At 41.1% G+C, this 18,149-nt stretch overlaps 1 protein-coding gene across 1 annotated transcript in view; it reads right to left on the minus strand.

Annotated features, from left to right (window-relative positions):
- The window catches only part of LOC136863638 (pickpocket protein 28-like), a 211,105-nt gene that overhangs the window by 115,741 nt on the left and 77,215 nt on the right, over positions 1-18,149 (minus strand). The window contains exon 5 of the mRNA XM_067140003.2: positions 317-465. Coding sequence (XP_066996104.2) covers positions 317-465 — 149 coding nt within the window. The remainder of the gene's footprint in view (positions 1-316; positions 466-18,149) is intronic.

Raw genomic sequence — 18,149 nt, forward strand, 5'->3', positions numbered from 1 at the left:
CCCTGAAGATGGTTTTCCGTGGTTTCCCATTTTCACACCAGGCACCAGGTAAGTTACCTTAGTGAAGGCCACGGCCGTTTCCATCCCATTCCTAGACCTTTCCTATTTCATTTTCGCCATAAGACCTATCTGTGTCGGTGCGACGTAAAAAAACTAGAAAAAAAGTTTTGCAATTGTATCATATCAATGAAAAATCCAGCAATTTCACAAAAAAAAGATTTTCAAAATATTGATGAAATCTATAGTACATAAGGTGATTGCATTAATTAAACAGTCCATACTGCGTTAAAGCATCATGTATGTTAACAACACTTACGGATTTCGAAAAAGAAAATCCCGATGCACCTTGTTAAAGGAACAGCAGATACCTTCATCGGTGATGGTGGGGTTAAACAGCTGGGTACAATCGTAGGATTGGCCGGCATACGAACACCCCACTAGCATCTCGTGACACGGCTGGCCGACCTGGAAATAGGGAAAAACTTAATAATAATAATAATAATAATAATAATAATAATAATAATAATAATAATAATAATAATAATAATAATAATAATACCGGGCGAGTTGGCCCGTAAAGCAAATATATATCCACGGAATTGGTCAACGAGGTCCATAAAATACTTGCTATTAGGGATGGGAAAGGAGAATGTATGGCTCGAGAAGCCCGAGAAATTCTCGATGACTGGCAGACGAGGAGCGTCTGATGAGTTTCTCGAGAAGGCGAAGTACACTTCCTACGTCACGCGATACACTGTGTGATGTCTCGGTCAACCAGAGGAGTCATTTGGCGATTCAGTTTTCCATTTACAGCGAATAACATACACCTATGTCCAAGCGGGAAGAAGGGTGGTAGAAGAGCTGATTTACCTCAGACCGGGCGAGTTGGACGTGTGGTTAGAGGCGCGCAGCTGTGAGCTTGCATCCGGGAGATAGTGGGTTCGAACGCCACTGTCGGCAGTCCTGAAGATAGTTTTTCGTGGTTTCCCATTTCCACACCAGACAAATGTTCTGGCTGTACCTTAATTAACGCCACGGCCGCTTCCTTCCCACTCCTACCCTTTCCTATCCCATCGTCTCCATAAGACCTATCTGTGTCGGTGCGACGTAAAGCAATTTTTTTTAAAAACCTCAGTCAATCACGAGGCGGATAGCAGAATCTGCTGTTTCATTTGAGCGTTGAGCCTTCTATTTACGATGGATGGGAAAGACCTGCATCCTTTGAAAATGTACTCAATGCTATATTTTAAACGCATATCTTTGGCTACTAAGTCCCAGGAAATTATGAATGGCGTACTACATGTTCCCAGTGGAAAGTCTGAAGCTTTCTTAACTTGGAAAGAAAATGCGTCGGGCATGATTCACCAACTGAAGAGTTACGAGATATTCAAGCATCGGCTAGTAGTAACGATGTTATTGGTGTTAGGTCCCACTAACTAAATTCACGGTCTTCGGAGACGCTGACGTACCGTGAGGTAAATTAGGGGAACATATTTCATTCACAAGATATATCTGTAATGTACAATTCAACTTAGAACTAGTCTAATTGAGGCAGTGAAGGTGTCATCTCTTCACCGGGACGGACATGGGTTCGATTCCCTGTCACAAAGTCGTAAAATTTAAGAAACGAGATTTCCATTTCTGGAACTGCTCATGGCACAGGGATTCACTCGGCCTCCAACGAAAGTGACTACCAGGTTAATTTGTGGGGGCAAAGGCGACCGGGCTTAGAGATAACCACTGTATGCCACTTAATGCCGGGCTGTCTGGCTCCATGGCTCCATGCTGGCCTTTGGTCACAGGGGTCCCGGGTTCGATTCCCGGCAGGGTCGGGAATTTTAACCTTAATTGGTTGATTTCGCTGGCCGGGGGCTGGGTGTATGTGTCGTCTTCATCGTGTATGTGTCGTCTTCATCATCATTTCATCCTCATCACGGCGCGCAGGTCGCCTTGGGACGTCAAATCAAAAGACCTTCATCTGGCGAGGCGAAATTGTCCTTGGACACTCCCGGCACTAAATGCCATACGCCATTTCAGTGCCGTGGTTACGGAAAGTGAAAGCGTTTACCTGCCACTCCCCTACCTCCCAGAAAAAGTCTTCATGGCCTGTACAGAGATGGCTGTGTTTTGACAGTTCGAAACGGTTTGGACCAGACATGTTTCAATGAAACTTGGTGGTACATACGGCTCACCTCCATTGTGTCCGACTCGTTGGCTGAATGGTTAGCGTACTGGCCTTCGGTTCAGAGGGTCCCGGGATCGATTCCCGGCCGGGTCGGGGATTTCAACCTTAATTGGTTAATTCAATTGGCACGGGGGCTGGGTGTATGTGTTGTCTTCATCATCATTTCATCCTCATCACGACGCGCAGGTCGCCTACGGGAGTCAAATGGAAAGACCAGCACCTGGCAAGCCGAACCCGTCCTGGGATATCCCGGCACTAAAAGCCATACGACATTTTTAGCTCCATTGTGGGTGTGCCTTAAGAGAGCTGCACCACCTTGGGATGAGGACATGGGTTTACTTTGTTCTGAAATATTAATTAACATATTCCAAACTCAACAGTAATAATAATGTTTCCGTAAGATCAACGGCAGTGTTGTAATTCATTGCTGAACAATAGCTGGGTGGCTCGGAGCAGTTACCCAATGATGACGTACAATCACCTTGTATAAGCACTGTAGAAATACATCGATAGTCCTATTTATAAGTATCATAAATCACTTTATACCAAAATGAGGTTTTGACAACAAGGACAGTATTTCACGTTCTACAAAATTATTGTACTAACACGCACACTATATAAATACATACTGCACCCTTCTAGAGCTCAAAATAGTAGTATAATTGGACAGTTCTGTGGCCTCCTCCCGCGGGAAATTTGAATTCTGGCGGGAAATTTGAATTTTGGCGGGAAATTTGAATTTTGGCGCGAGATTTGAATTTGTAAACAAAGCCACGTGCTTTTTGACAGCTGTCATCGACAACAACGCATCGCTAACCTCACTGCTGCCATCTTGACGGGCCTAAACCTCAGTAGTGCCAACTTAACCTAACTAGCGTGAGGTAAACAAAGCCACGTGCTTTTTTGACAGCCACGTGCTTTTTGACAGTCAACAACGCATCGCTAACCTCAGTACTGCCATCTTGACGGGCCTAAACCTCAGTAGTGCCAACTTAACCTAACTAGTGCGAGGTAAACAAAGCCACGTGTTTTTTGACAGCCACGTGCATTTTGACAGACAACAACGCATCGCTAACCTCAGTACTGCCATCTTGACGGGCCTAAACCTCAGTAGTGCCAACCTAACCTAACTAGCGTGTGGTAAACAAAGCCACGTGCTTTTTGACAGCCACGTGCTTTTTTGACAGCTGTCGTCCGCCATCTTTAAACCACAGAGCACTGTGCTGCCCTCTTTATCGTAGTAGATGTAAAATTCGTCACCTGTCATCGGCAGTGCTGCCATCTTGGCGGGCCTAAACCTTAGTGCTACCAACTTAACCTCACTAGCGTGAGATAAACAAATCCACGTGCAGCTGACATCCGCCATCTTTAATCTATAGAGCACAGTGCTGCCCTCTTTAGCTACTTACCTTCTACGTGCAGCTGTCATCCGCCATCTTTAATCTATAGAGCACAGTGCTGCCCTCTTTAGCTACTTACCTTTGAAACGTGAAAAATGCTTTTTGACAGCAGCCATCTTTAATCTAGAGAGCACCGTGCTGCCCTCTTTAGCTAGATACCTGTGGTGGCAGGCAATTCCACATGACAGCAGCCATCTTTAATCAAGAGAGCACCGTGCTGCCCTCTATGTGGTGGCGGCAAATTCTACATGCTCTTGTTTGGAAACAAACTCACGCGCTTTTTTGACAGCCGTCATCCGCCATCTTTAATCAACAGAGCACAGTGCTGCCCTCTTTAGCTAGATACCTTTGAAATGTGGTGGCGGCAAATTCCACGTGCTCTTGTTTGGAAACAAAGCCATGTGCTTTTTTGACAGCTGTCATCCGCCATCTTTAATCAACAGAGCACCGTGCTGCTATCATGCGGGCAATTTCGTCAGCTGTCAACCGCCATCTTTAATCCACAGAACACCGTGCTGCCCTCTTTATGGCTACTACCTTAAGCACGTAGTAGCGGGCAATTTGAAAAGTTCTGTTAGCTATCATCCGCCATCTTTAATCAAGAGAGCACCGTGCTGCCATCTTTAGCTAGATACCTTTGAAATGTGGTGGCGGCAAATTGAAAAATTTCACGTGCTCTTGTTTGGAAACAAACTCACGTGCTTTTTTGACAGCTACCATCCGCCATCTTTAATCAACAGAGCATAGTGCTGCCCTCTTTAGTTTGAAATGTGGTGGCGGCAAATTCCACGTGCTCTTGTTTGGAAACAAAGCCATGTGCTTTTTTTTGACAGGTGTCATCTGCCATCTTTAATCAACAGAGCACCGTGCTGCTATCATGCGGGTAATTTCGTCAGCTGTCATACGCCATCTTTAATCTACAGAGAACAGTGCTGCACTCTATGTGGTGGTGGTAAATTCCACGTACTCTTGTTTGGAAACAAATTCTATGTGCTCTTCAGCTGTCATCCACCATCTTTAATCAAGAGAGTATCGTGCTGCCCTCTTTGTGGTGGCGGATAATTTGAAAATTTCTTTTCGACAAGCAGCCATCTTTAATCCAGAGAGAACAGTGTTGCCCTCTTTAGCTACTTACCTTTGAGGCGGTAAATTTGAAAAATTCTATTTGAAAAGCTGCCATCTTTAATGAAAAGAGCATCGTGGTGCTATCTTGCGGGTAATTTTTTACGTCACAGCTGTCATCCACCAACTTGCATTGCTAACCTTAGTGCTGCCCTCTTTAGCTACTTACCTTAGAAAAAAATCTATTTGACAAGCTGTCACCCGCCATCTTGCATGGTAAACCTCAGTGCTGCACTCTTTAGTTGAAATGTGGTGGCGGATAATTTGAAAAAATCTTTATGACAAGCAGCCATCTTTAATCCAGAGAGAACAGTGCTACCATCTTTAGCTACCGCCATCTTACATCGCTTACCTCGATGCTGCACTCTTTAGTTGAAATGTGGTGGCAGTAAATTCGAACAAGTTTAATCATGCATCGGGAAAGCTAGAGTAAGCACGTGCTGCAGTGATGACATCATCATGCATGTTTAGACCCGTTCGTTGACTAAAAGCTTTAGTCTTCGAGAAACAGTGATAGAGTGTGGAGTGCAAACATGACGAAAACATTAATAGTTGATGTGCAAGGCTTTAAAGTAAACGGAAACAAATTTGTGTTTAAAGAGGTGGCTGTGTTAGATTGTAGTGTGTTGTGGGCTCCAAAACTTGTTAGTTTAGTATTTAGTCCACCGTTTCCTTACTGTTTGCAAACAGATGAAGATAAAAAGTAGACTCAGTGGATTGAAAACAATTTAGGTTTGAAGTGGGAAGAAAAAGCAATACCTTATCGTTTTCTACCTATAATGATGAATGCACATTTGCCAAGAGCAGATCTTGTTCTTTTAAAGGGTTGTGAAAAGAAAGAATGGTTGCGTGATTTTCTACCATCATCGTGTGAAGTTATCGACATGCATGAATTAGGGTGCCCATCATTTAAAACTCTTCCGAAAGAGCATAGCAGAGAAACAAGTAAACAGTCTTTACAACATGTATGCATGCTCTTTGATTGGTTGTGTCGCAGTGCATGCCGGGAAGTGAACAACATATGTAAACTGCAGTGTCGAAATAACCTTAGTGTAAAAGAAACATTTGTAGAGTAAAGACATCATGTCATTTCTAACAGATACTAAGTGTAACGCAGTTGAAAAGGCGATCGTAAAGTTTTATGCATGCAAAAAGAAACTAAACACTTTTACTGAAGAAGAGTTAAATGCATTACCAAAGGCATTTTTGGTTAATGTAGCTGCGAATGCTGTAAAGAAGATTTGGGATAAGGTGCCTCGTGAGTGGACTCAAGATCCTGTTTTTTCAGAGCTTCAAACGTGTAGTTTACATCATGAACACGTGAGTTTAGGTAGACGACCTTCTGTGAGACAGTGCCGTACATGTCAACTAATTAAACTGTATCACGGACCTAAAACTAACGAGTTGTCTTCGCTTATAAACACTTATCATGGTTGTGGAGAGAGTAAACAAGGAAAAGGTGAAGAAACGTGCTGGGAGAAAGATGAGGAAGCATGTTGGGCGTGGACTCATCAATAGAGTGATTGATCTTCTTTTCTTCGTGCTTCATCTCCCCTGCGGCCCTAGAACACGTTCGCCTGACACGTAGTTACATGCTGCCTGCATAGAGTATGTCGTGTAGCTGTTAAAATCTGCTTCGTACAGTTATGCTGTGTGTGTGTGTGTGTGTGTGTGTTATTACCTAGTGCTTTAGCTGCTCAGAAGAATATAGCAGCACTTGTCGTTGTTGGTGTAATAAAACGAAAACTGAGTGACAAAGACCGCAAAATAAACAAAGGATAAAAATGTATATATATATTCTAAAATAAATATGAATTGTCAAAACATATTACAGGTGTTGTTTAATCCTACAGCATGTCCTAGTGACTTAGAAGAAAGGAAAACGTAGAGGATTAAAAGAAAACACACATAAGATTTAAAGTACATCCTCTTTATTTATCCATGAATTAAAGCTGTTATTAAAACCAAGCCATTTAACATACAGTTTATTGCCACGACGTCGAATAACACGTTCAACTAAATAGTGATCAGGATATTTTGTTTTTGCAGTTCTTCGATGTAGAATCCTCCTTCAATAGGCTGTCCTCTGAGATCGCGAAGTAAATACGTAACTGGATTAGTAAGCTTAACACTTCTGATTTGAAAAATTTCAGTGCTCCAGTTAGGTGTGTATCCTTTTGCAAAGATAGACTTGTGTTTGCTGATGCGAACAAAATCACCTTCTTTAAAGCGATGGCGACGTGGATCAGCTGTTTTAATTACAAAATGAATAGCATTTATACGAGGTGTATTCTTTGTAACAAGACGTGGCTTTGTTCCGATAGTGCGATGAGGTGTATCGTTGTAGGTAGATAAAAGTCTAGGTAGCAGATCAATCCAACGATATGAACCTTGCGCTGTAAATTCTCGCCACATCATTGTTTTGAGTGTACGATTAAAGCGTTCTACAACACTTGCCTTGAGATTGCTGAACGTAGAGTAGTGTTGAATGCCAAGTAACTTGAGGTAAGAAGAAAAATCCTTGTTGTAAATCTCTTTACCTTGATCAGTTTGAAGAAGCCTTGGGCAGCGTTTCGATTCTTCAACAATATGTTTAAATGCTTCTTTAACTTGAGCTGCTGTTTTAGAACGCACGGGTTGTGCAAAAGCAAACTTCGAGTACACATCGATAACAGTAAGTAGATACTTATACCCCTTATTACTAGAAGCATATGGAATCATTTCTACTAAGTCTGCTTGCCAGAGATCATCTTTTCCTCGTGTAATAACGCGTCTGCGACAGTAGGTGAAACGTGCTGGTTTATGTAACTCATGTGCGATGTTTACCTTTACAGGTGAGATCTTCTCTTGACGAGCCATTACAAAATAATACCGGCATAACGTAGTTCTCTTTCTATTTCTAGAATTTCTGATCCGTGACCAGTGTGACCAGCCTCTTGCGATGCTCTTAAAAGTTGTAATCGTTCAACGAGTAAGTTTGGGTCATTCCAGTATCTTACATCCACATACGGCAACAAAGGCTTGTAGATAACATCTAGACTACGTGCAGTCGGAAACAGCTTAGAAATAAACTCACGATACTTGTAACTCTTATTCGCATTTACAGCTTCTGTTCTTTTGTAATTACGTTGTGTTGCGTCAGTAGCAAAAAGTATTGCTTTATATTTTTTAAGATCATCTTGTAAAATTATATCCTTGTCAGGTATTCGTGAGAAAAGAAGTTCTAAGAGTCCTTTCGTAGGTTTATAGGTAACACCTTTTACAATGAGTTTGTTGTTATTAATCTTAACATTTGAATTTCCTATCCGGAAACAGTCATCTTCGTAGCGAATACCGTAGGTAGTGTCAGTTTGTCCTGTAAAAAGTTTTTCTATATAAGGTGCAAAGAGAGATCCATAGGTATCTTGAATAAAAGTTCTAAACTGATTGCGATACTCTGGTGTAACCATAACCTCAGACAAAGATGGTAGATTTTTCGTCGATGTAGTAGGTGTTTCAGCAATAACATCTGTAGTTAAAAACTCAACACGCTTAGATGGTGATGTATCATTAAGTTATTCTTCTCCTTCTTCTTTATCTTCCTCTTCCTCTTCTTGATCTACATCCTGCTTCTTCTCTTCCGTATCTTCTTCATGCTTTTCTTCTTCATGCTTCTCTTTATGATATGATGTTTGCATAGAAGCAAAACTTGAAGTAGACTGCGGTAATGAAGTAGAATTGAAAATTTCTTTGAGTGGTGTACTTAGTTGTGTTTTTAAAAATAAATCCGTGTCTGCTTGAATACGTTTAAGCTCTTTAAATTTCCGTCGAATATTGTTTCGAGCTTGGATGATATGTTTTGTGATCTCCTTGCTAGATGTTAACATGATGATGGTTTTTAATCAAGTAGTTACTGTAATTCTGTGTTAATGCATATAAAATGATCGAAACCCATGCGATATCGTCCATGCTGTACATCACTTTCTTTATCAATAACTAAAAAGCTGTAACGGTGTAATGACCAACATTTAGCACACATACGTTTAAAGTCATCGAATGTCATATCAGTGTTAACATGATCGTTATACACATGTCGCATGTTGCGCTCATCTTGCCGAAAAAGCACAATAACATTTGCGTTGTCGCGTATCAACTGCTTAGGCACACGAGAATAGGTTTGGCACAAATAGATGCAATCAACATATTTATGCCGACCCATACTAAAGAATGCACGAATAACGTTTTGCTGTTCTGTTGCGACATCATCAAAGATCATAAGAGAATTAGGAAGCACATCGTCTGGTGATGGTACTTGCTCATGTGAATTAAATTTAAAATATCTTATTCCATCTTTAACTACATCGTGCATTACTGTTTGTAGAATAGTATATAGCGGCTGATAGAGTGACTTTGCGAAAACGTAAATATTCTCGAAGCGTACACCATTTACAGAAGTAATAAGTGTGAGTAAAAGATTTGTTTTACCGCATCCCGACGGACCTGATATAATACATCGAACAGTACAAGGAAACAACGTTCCATGACGTTTTCTTGTAGTTGTACTAGAACTAGGCAAGAGATGTGGTACAATGTCGGTAACAGGTAGCGTGTCTTGCTGCTTTATAATCTTCATGATAACTAAATCATAAAGTACGTAATAGTAATATATATATTAAACGAAACAAGAGGCAACGGTTAGTTTATGATTTGCTCTTGACTAGTAAAGTCGTGTCCAGCATGGTGAAACAACGATATCCAAACGACATGAAGAAGAAGAAAGTAAAAACTGTTGGATGGAAAGATGTTATAAAGGCTGCGCAAAAAGCTATTCGAGGGGAATACAATCCTCGTGTAGCTATTACTAAGGCGTTACGCGCAGCAAGAGCGAGAATTTCTCCAAAGTGCAGAGCAATATTTAGTAAACGTGCACGAATTATTCCTGTACCAAAACGAGGAGGATTTCTTCCTGCGCTGTTTGCTGGCTTAGCAGCTTTAGGGTCATTGCTAGGTGGTGCTAGTGCTGTAGCGAGAACTGTCAAAGCTGTAGAAGAAGTGAAACAACAGTTGAAAGAGAGTGAACGTCAAACACAAGACGATGGAGGCAATTGCGTTACGAGGCAAAGGTGTGAACATGAAGCTAGCGCCATACAAGAAAGGGCTTGGTATCTACATTTCTCCCAAAAACGTCTACTGAATGCACTGCCATATCGAGCTCTAACGCATGATGAAGTTTTTACGTTTGCTAAACAACTAGGAATTCATTATTTTCGAGGAGTGTATATGCGCGATCAACTACCAGTGCGCCCACGTGAACGTGAAAGTGCCGTAATTAACTTGGACTACAGTCGTGGACCTGGAACTCATTACGTTGCTTATGTAAAACGTAAATCTAAAGTATGGTATTTTGATAGCTATGGAGATTTACCTCCTCATTTTGAGCTCATACGTTATTTCGGAAGCAGTGCAGACATTGTTTACAATAAAAACCGTGTGCAAAACTTTAATACACGCATGTGCGGACGATTATGTCTTATGTTCTTATATCAAACCCAGACAGTAGAGAAAGTGCATTAGTGTCTACGTGATGACGAACAGTGAAAGAACGTTTGCTGTACGTGGAGAAGGACCTGAAACAACCGTCTATTTTAATCCACCAATCGAACTTGGTTATCAGCCGCATAGTCTTGGACTAGTATCGTTTGAAAGCTACAATAAAATCTATAATGTGCGTGATGGTTTAAACAAGTTCTATTACGATGAGTATGTGCTAACACTGCCCACAGGTAGTTATACAGTAGACGATATTCACGACTATATTGAAAGTACGTTAATTGATCAGTTTGGGGAAGATAGTTTTAGTTATCATAATTACAAGTTCTCAATCACTATAAGCAACATTACACATAAATGTGTTATTGAATCATCATTTAAGATTGACTTCAAATCACAACCTGATTCGATTGGACCACTGCTTGGATTTTCATCGAGGGAGCTCCTACCGAACGTACGTTACGAGTCTGATCAGCCTATAAAACTCTTCGATGATTATAATGTGAACATTACTTGTAATATTATTACAGACTTGAATAGTAATCTACAACCTTCGCACGTCCTGCACGACTTTATTGTTACAGAGGAACGTGGATATACTATTTGTGAGAAACCAGCAGTAGTTCTTTATCATCCTGTGTCTGTAAAACACATTAGCAACATTACTCTTAGACTTGTAAATAAACATAATCAGCTTATTCATTTAGATCTGCACGCGTACGTAGCTTACAAACTACATCTTAAACCAGTATGAAAACCATCTATAAAACACGGTGTACATTCCGAAGACATACTACATGTGTGCAGAGACTCATCGAGTTAACAGATACCCATAAGCAGATACTCCAAGATTTAGGATATACACTACTACAACAGAATGGAAGAAATGCTAGACATTACGAATACAGTAGAAAGTCGTGAAGGTGTAGTACGAAGTGAGCTTCATTCCTATCAACCTTTTACGTTTGGATTAAATAACAATGATGAAATTCATTTTATTATTAATCAGCAAGATGTTTACACCTTACCACACGAAAACTACCTCTATATTGAAGGACGACTAGAAAAGTCTGATGGAAGTGGACCAAGCACTTCACAACTAAACAACCATGCTCTAGATTTTCTCTTTTCTGAAGCGCGATATGAAGTAAATAATGTTGAAATAGATCGAACGAAGAATGTTGGTATTACAAGTGCAATGAAACTCTACCCTTCTTTCTGTGATGAAGAAAGTAATCTTTTGCGAATGGCTGGATGGTGTCCAAAAGCTACTAACAACTGGATGATTAATGAGGATGGAACTTTTACGGGTATGTTATCACTGAAACATATTTTTGGATTCGCAGAAGACTTTACACGTATTATAATCAACGCAAAACAAGAGCTTATTCTAATCCGTGATCGAAGTGATTACAATTCTCTTAAAGCAGTAGAAACATCAGTAGAATCGAAAATAACACTGCATCGTATACTGTGGCGGATTCCACATGTAACCTTATCTGATCGTGAAAAACTTCGATTGCTCAAGATTGTAGAAAATGATACACCATTACCTATACGTTTTAGAAGTTGGGAGCTGCATGAATATCCTGTGTTACCACCTACAAACAAGCATAGCTGGGCTGTTAAAACATCACGTTTTACTGAGAAGCCCTTGTACATTATTTTTGGATTTCAAACTAATCGTAAATTCAATCACGAAAAAGATAGCTCACTGTTTGATCACTGTAAATTAAGACACGTTAGACTATATCTCAACGGAATTACGTATCCCTACGAAAACATCGACATTAACTTTGAGAAAAATAAGTTTGGGATGCTCTATGACATGTTTTGTAAATTTCAATCATCGTATTATCAGAAAGAAGATCGTCCGCTATTTACACCTCAAGAATTTAAAAATAAAGCTCCGATTGTAGTTATAGACTGCTCTTATCATGAAGAATCTATAAAAGAATCTCCAGTTGATATTCGTTTAGAATTTGAAACATCTGAAAACATTCCTGCTAACACAGCAGCCTATTGTCTTATTATTCATATGAGTGATGTTACTTACCATCCGCTAACGAATATCGTTACGAGACTATAAATAAGAATAGATCTTTATCATTTTCATTAGTGTGTGCTTCGACATCGTACGCTATGAGACAAAACTGTAAATGTGCAAGCTGTTTGCATTCTCATACGCAACATCTTATTTATCTTTGACGAGTGAGTGAGGCTATTAAGATGTTCTATAAACATAGATCGTCGATGCCGAAACATCTTATTCAATACTTACCACCTGGATTTTTATATACGTACGCTGCCTCTTACGTACATAATTTTTGGGACATCCTTCCTCTACACAGTAAGATGTCGATCGAAGTAGCTTTATGCAGAACTTGTGAACGACATTACAAGCATCGAGGAGAAAATGGTGATGATGATTGGAATGGACCAAATCCGAGGATTGAACACTGTACACAGTGTATGAATGAACTTTCCCTAGTACCTCATGATGATGATGATGATTCCGAAAAGGAATAACAGCAAGGTAAGAAGTATATGATCTTCTCTGTAAAGCATAACATACTTAGTATAATATATTTCTAAATGTTTTGTTTAATTTGAATGTTGCAGGAGGCATTTCAGAAGCATACGTTGTTAAGAAGCACACCAACCTTATCAGCAGCAAAAACGAACACTGTTGTAGTACATTTGTAAATAAATATTTGATCACATTCAAAAAATGTTGTACTTATTGCATTGCTCTACACCGACTTACTCTTAAGAAAAACGATCAGGTCTAAACATGCACAATGACGTCATCACAACAGCACGTGCTTACTCTAGCTTTCCCGATGCATGTTTAAACTTGTTCGAATTTACCGCTACCACATTCCTTTACACCGACTTACTCTTAAGAAAACAGACAAGTCTAAACATGCATGATGACGTCATCACTGCAGCACGTGCTTACTCTAGCTTTCCCGATGCGTGATTAAACTTGTTCGAATTTACTGCCACCACATTTCAACTAAAGAGTGCAGCATCGAGGTAAGCGATGTAAGATGGCGGTAGCTAAAGATGGTAGCACTGTTCTCTCTGGATTAAAGATGGCTGCTTGTCATAAAGATTTTTTCAAATTATCCGCCACCACATTTCAACTAAAGAGTGCAGGACTGAGGTTTGCCATGCAAGATGGCGGGTGACAGCTTGTCAAATAGATTTTTTTTCTAAGGTAAGTAGCTAAAGAGGGCAGCACTAAGGTTAGCAATGCAAGATGGTGGATGACAGCTGTGACGTAAAAAATTACCCGCAAGATAGCACCACGATGCTCTTTTCATTAAAGATGGCAGCTTTTCAAATAGAATTTTTCAAATTTACCGCCTCAAAGGTAAGTAGCTAAAGAGGGCAGCACTGTTCTCTCTGGATTAAAGATGGCTGCTTGTCGAATAGAATTTTTCAAATTATCCGCCACCACAAAGAGGGCAGCACGGTGCTCTCTTGATTAAACATGGTGGATGACAGCTGAAGAGCACATAGAATTTGTTTCCAAACAAGAGTACGTGGAATTTACCACCACCACATAGAGTGCAGCACTGTTCTCTGTAGATTAAAGATGGCGTATGACAGCTGACGAAATTACCCGCATGATAGCAGCACGGTTCTCTGTTGATTAAAGATGGCAGATGACACCTGTCAAAAAAAGCACATGGCTTTGTTTCCAAACAAGAGCACGTGGAATTTGCCGCCACCACATTTCAAACTAAAGAGGGCAGCACTATGCTCTGTTGATTAAAGATGGCGGATGGCAGCTGTCAAAAAAGCACGTGAGTTTGTTTCCAAACAAGAGCACGTGAAATTTTTCAATTTGCCGCCACCACATTTCAAAGGTATCTAGCTAAAGATGGCAGCACGGTGCTCTCTTGATTAAAGATGGCGGATGATAGCTAACAGAACTTTTCAAATTGCCCGCTACTACGTGCTTAAGGTAGTAGCCATAAAGAGGGCAGCACGGTGTTCTGTGGATTAAAGATGGCGGATGACAGCTGACGAAATTGCCCGCATGATAGCAGCACGGTGCTCTGTTGATTAAAGATGGCGGATGACAGCTGTCAAAAAAGCACATGGCTTTGTTTCCAAACAAGAGCACGTGGAATTTGCCGCCACCACATTTCAAAGGTATCTAGCTAAAGAGGGCAGCACTGTGCTCTGTTGATTAAAGATGGCGGATGACGGCTGTCAAAAAAGCGCGTGAGTTTGTTTCCAAACAAGAGCATGTAGAATTTGCCGCCACCACATAGAGGGCAGCACGGTGCTCTCTTGATTAAAGATGGCTGCTGTCATGTGGAATTGCCTGCCACCACAGGTATCTAGCTAAAGAGGGCAGCACGGTGCTCTCTAGATTAAAGATGGCTGCTGTCAAAAAGCATTTTTCAAATTATCTGCCACCACATTTCAAAGGTAAGTAGCTAAAGAGGGCAGCACTGTGCTCTATAGATTAAAGATGGCGGATGTCAGCTGCACGTGGATTTGTTTATCTCACGCTAGTGAGGTTAAGTTGGTAGCACTAAGGTTTAGGCCCGCCAAGATGGCAGCACTGCCGATGACAGGTGACGAATTATAAGCCTCATTCACAATGCAAACGTAACGTAACGTAAACTTAAAATTAACGTTAACTTAGAAGTTAGCGGCCATCTTATCTAATGGATCCATTCACAATGCGCCGACGTAAACTTAACTGCGAGTCCGTAAAATTAAGGGATTGCAAACTCCAAGCTCTTGCGGTTAATTTTACGTTAACTTTAAGAACCAGCCAATCAGAGCAGAGGTAAACATTGTGTGTTGTGCACGATATAATGACTTCTTTCGACGAAACAGTTGTAATTCTCTTTCAAAATAATCTTTGTGTATAGGCTATGTATGATAGAAGGAAAAAGAATTACAAATACGCTGTACCGAAAAATAATAGGTGGAAATTAATATCCTGTAGTAATGAAATCTGACAATAAATGGCGGGAGACAAGCTCGCAGCGCTGGCAAACGGACGAGAGAATATCCCTGTCATAAATAAAACAGTGTCCCTGTACGGTATATTTCTTAACATTATGACGGACTACTAGTTTACGAAAACGATATCATCCAAACAAATAGATCCAAATATCTCATCGGGGTGTGATAGATAGGGTCATAGATGTCGGTAAAGGAGACCTTTTACATTTCTTTTTATTACAAAAGGGGAAGCAAATCGTAAGAAAGGCAAACAGTTCAGATTTCATTCGCATGTCCAAAACGAACTGATGAGGGTCATTTCTTACAGTAGATTACCGAAATCGCCCTGAGATAACCTTCTTTGATTCAGGGGATGAACCCATTTTCTGCACCGTTGTTTAGATCGCCTTTTCAGGTACCGTAATCCTACACAGCTCCCAGGAGCAAAGCAATAGATGTTTAAAGTAATATGGATTCCGCTACCACGTTGTTTGATTCCATCGAGTTACTGAAATATAAAACTGCGAGATAGCCCAAAACCTGACTTCCGTACTAAATAACATGGCAGTGTTTTGATTGGCTGCTGTGTACTCTTTACGTTAATGTTACGTTCCTCCATTGTGAATACCACAAATTTTACGTTAATTTTACGGTTACGTTACGTCGTTAAGTTTACGGTTACGTTTGCATTGTGAATGGGGCCTTACATCTACTACGATAAAGAGGGCAGCACAGTGCTCTGTGCTTTAAAGATGGCGGATGACAGCTGTCAAAAAAGCACGTGGCTGTCAAAAAGCACGTGGCTTTGTTTACCACACGCTAGTTAGGTTAGGTTGGCACTACTGAGGTTTAGGCCCGTCAAGATGGCAGTACTGAGGTTAGCGATGCGTTGTTGTCTGTCAAAATGCACGTGGCTGTCAAAAAACACGTGGCTTTGTTTACCTCGCACTAGTTAGGTTAAGTTGGCACTACTGAGGTTTAGGCCCGTCAAGATGGCAGTACTGAGGTTAGCGATGCGTTGTTGTCTGTCAAAAAGCACGTGGCTGTCAAAAAAACACGTGGCTTTGTTTACCTCACGCTAGTTAGGTTAAGTTGGCACTACTGAGGTTTAGGCCCGTCAAGATGGCAGCAGTGAGGTTAGCAATGCGTTGTTGTCGATGACAGCTGTCAAAAAGCACGTGGCTTTGTTTAAAAATTCAAATCTCGCGCCAAAATTCAAATTTCTCGCCAAAATTCAAATTTCCCGCCAGAATTCAAATTTCCCGCGGGAGGAGGCCACAGAACTGTCCAATTATACTACTCAAAATGATGGGTGCAACACATACATACATACATACATACATACATATATACATACATACATACATACATCTTAATTATAGACAGTTATGCCTTTCAGCGTTCGGTCTGCAAGTCTCTCAGAATTTTCAAACGCTTCTATTTGTAACTAGCCTTATTACCTCGTTTAGTTCCACACCTCTTATCTTTAAATCACTAGAAACCGAGCTAACCATTGTCGTCTTGATCTCCTTCTACTTCTCTTACCCTCCACGACCAAGTAAACTATTCTCCTAGCTAATCTATGCTCCTCCATTCGCCTCACAGAACCCCTCTGAAGGAGGTATATGCGTAGAGCTTCATCAATCGAGTCCAGTCATAAATAAACCTTTATTTCCTCATACCAAGTGCCCATGTCTCCTGTCATTGTTCCCACCTGTTTGTACCAGCGATAATTCTCTTCACTTTCATGTCTGTCACTTCTAACCTATGAATAAGATATCTGGATTCAACCGAACTTTCATTCCCGTAAAGCAAAGTTGGTCTCAATATTGACCGGTGTATAGATAATTTCGTCCGGGAGCTGCCTTCTTTCTTACAGAATACTGTTGATCGCAACTGCGAGCTCATTGCACTACCTCTGCTGCACTTTGACTCAGTCTCACTATACTACCATCCTGGGAGAATAAAGACAAAGTCACCTCCGTACAAGCCATGAAGGTCCTTGGAGGAGTGGAAGGTAAAGGCTTCCACCGCTGTTAACCACGGCACGTGTTGGAGTAGAGTGGTTAGCTCTACGCCCGGCAGCCTTTGCAACCAGGAATTAACCTGGTACTCATTTTTGGTGTAGGCTGAGTGAACCTCAGGGCCATATGCACCTCCGGAAGTGGAAATCTCGTTTCTTAAATTTTATGACTTCCTGACGGTGATTCGAACCCACGTCCTTCCGGGCGAACCGAGCACGCCTTTACCGCCTCGGCCAGGCAGCCTCTATCATGGGAGAATACACATCCTAAATACTTGAAGCAGTCTATCCGCACCGAGCTCGATAGCTGCAGTCGCTTAAGTGCGGCCAGTATCCAGTATTCGGGAGATAGTAGGTTAGAACCCCACTGTCGGCAGCCCTGAAAATGGATTTCCGTGGTTTCCCATTTTCAGACCAGGCAAATGCTGGGGCTGTACCTATCTAAGGCCACGGCCGCTTCCTTCCCACTCCTAGCCCTTTCTTGCCCTATCGTCGTGTGTCGGTGCGACGTAAAGCAACTAGCAAAAGATCTATCCGTTCCAGTTTTGTATTCCCATCTTGACATTCTATTCCCGCTGGTCTCATTCCTACTGGTATTACTTTAATCTTGGAAAGGCTAATTTTCACATCATGCTGAATGCACCTATTTTCAAGTTACAAAATATTGGATTGCAGGTTTTGGGCACAATTTGTCATTCAGACTAAATCGTCGGCATAGGCCAACCTGCTTACTACATGTCCACCTAACTCAACCCCTCCCTGCCAGTTAATACCTTTCATGGAAGGATGATCCATGTGAACTATGAACAACAATGAAATATTTCAGCATTGTTTTACCCCTGTAAGTACCATGAATCAACAACTCATTCTACCATCAATTTTCCCTGCAGCCCAATTGTCAACATAAATGCCT

This window comes from Anabrus simplex, chromosome 2 (assembly GCF_040414725.1).
Source record: "Anabrus simplex isolate iqAnaSimp1 chromosome 2, ASM4041472v1, whole genome shotgun sequence".
Classification (NCBI taxonomy): domain Eukaryota; kingdom Metazoa; phylum Arthropoda; class Insecta; order Orthoptera; family Tettigoniidae; genus Anabrus; species Anabrus simplex.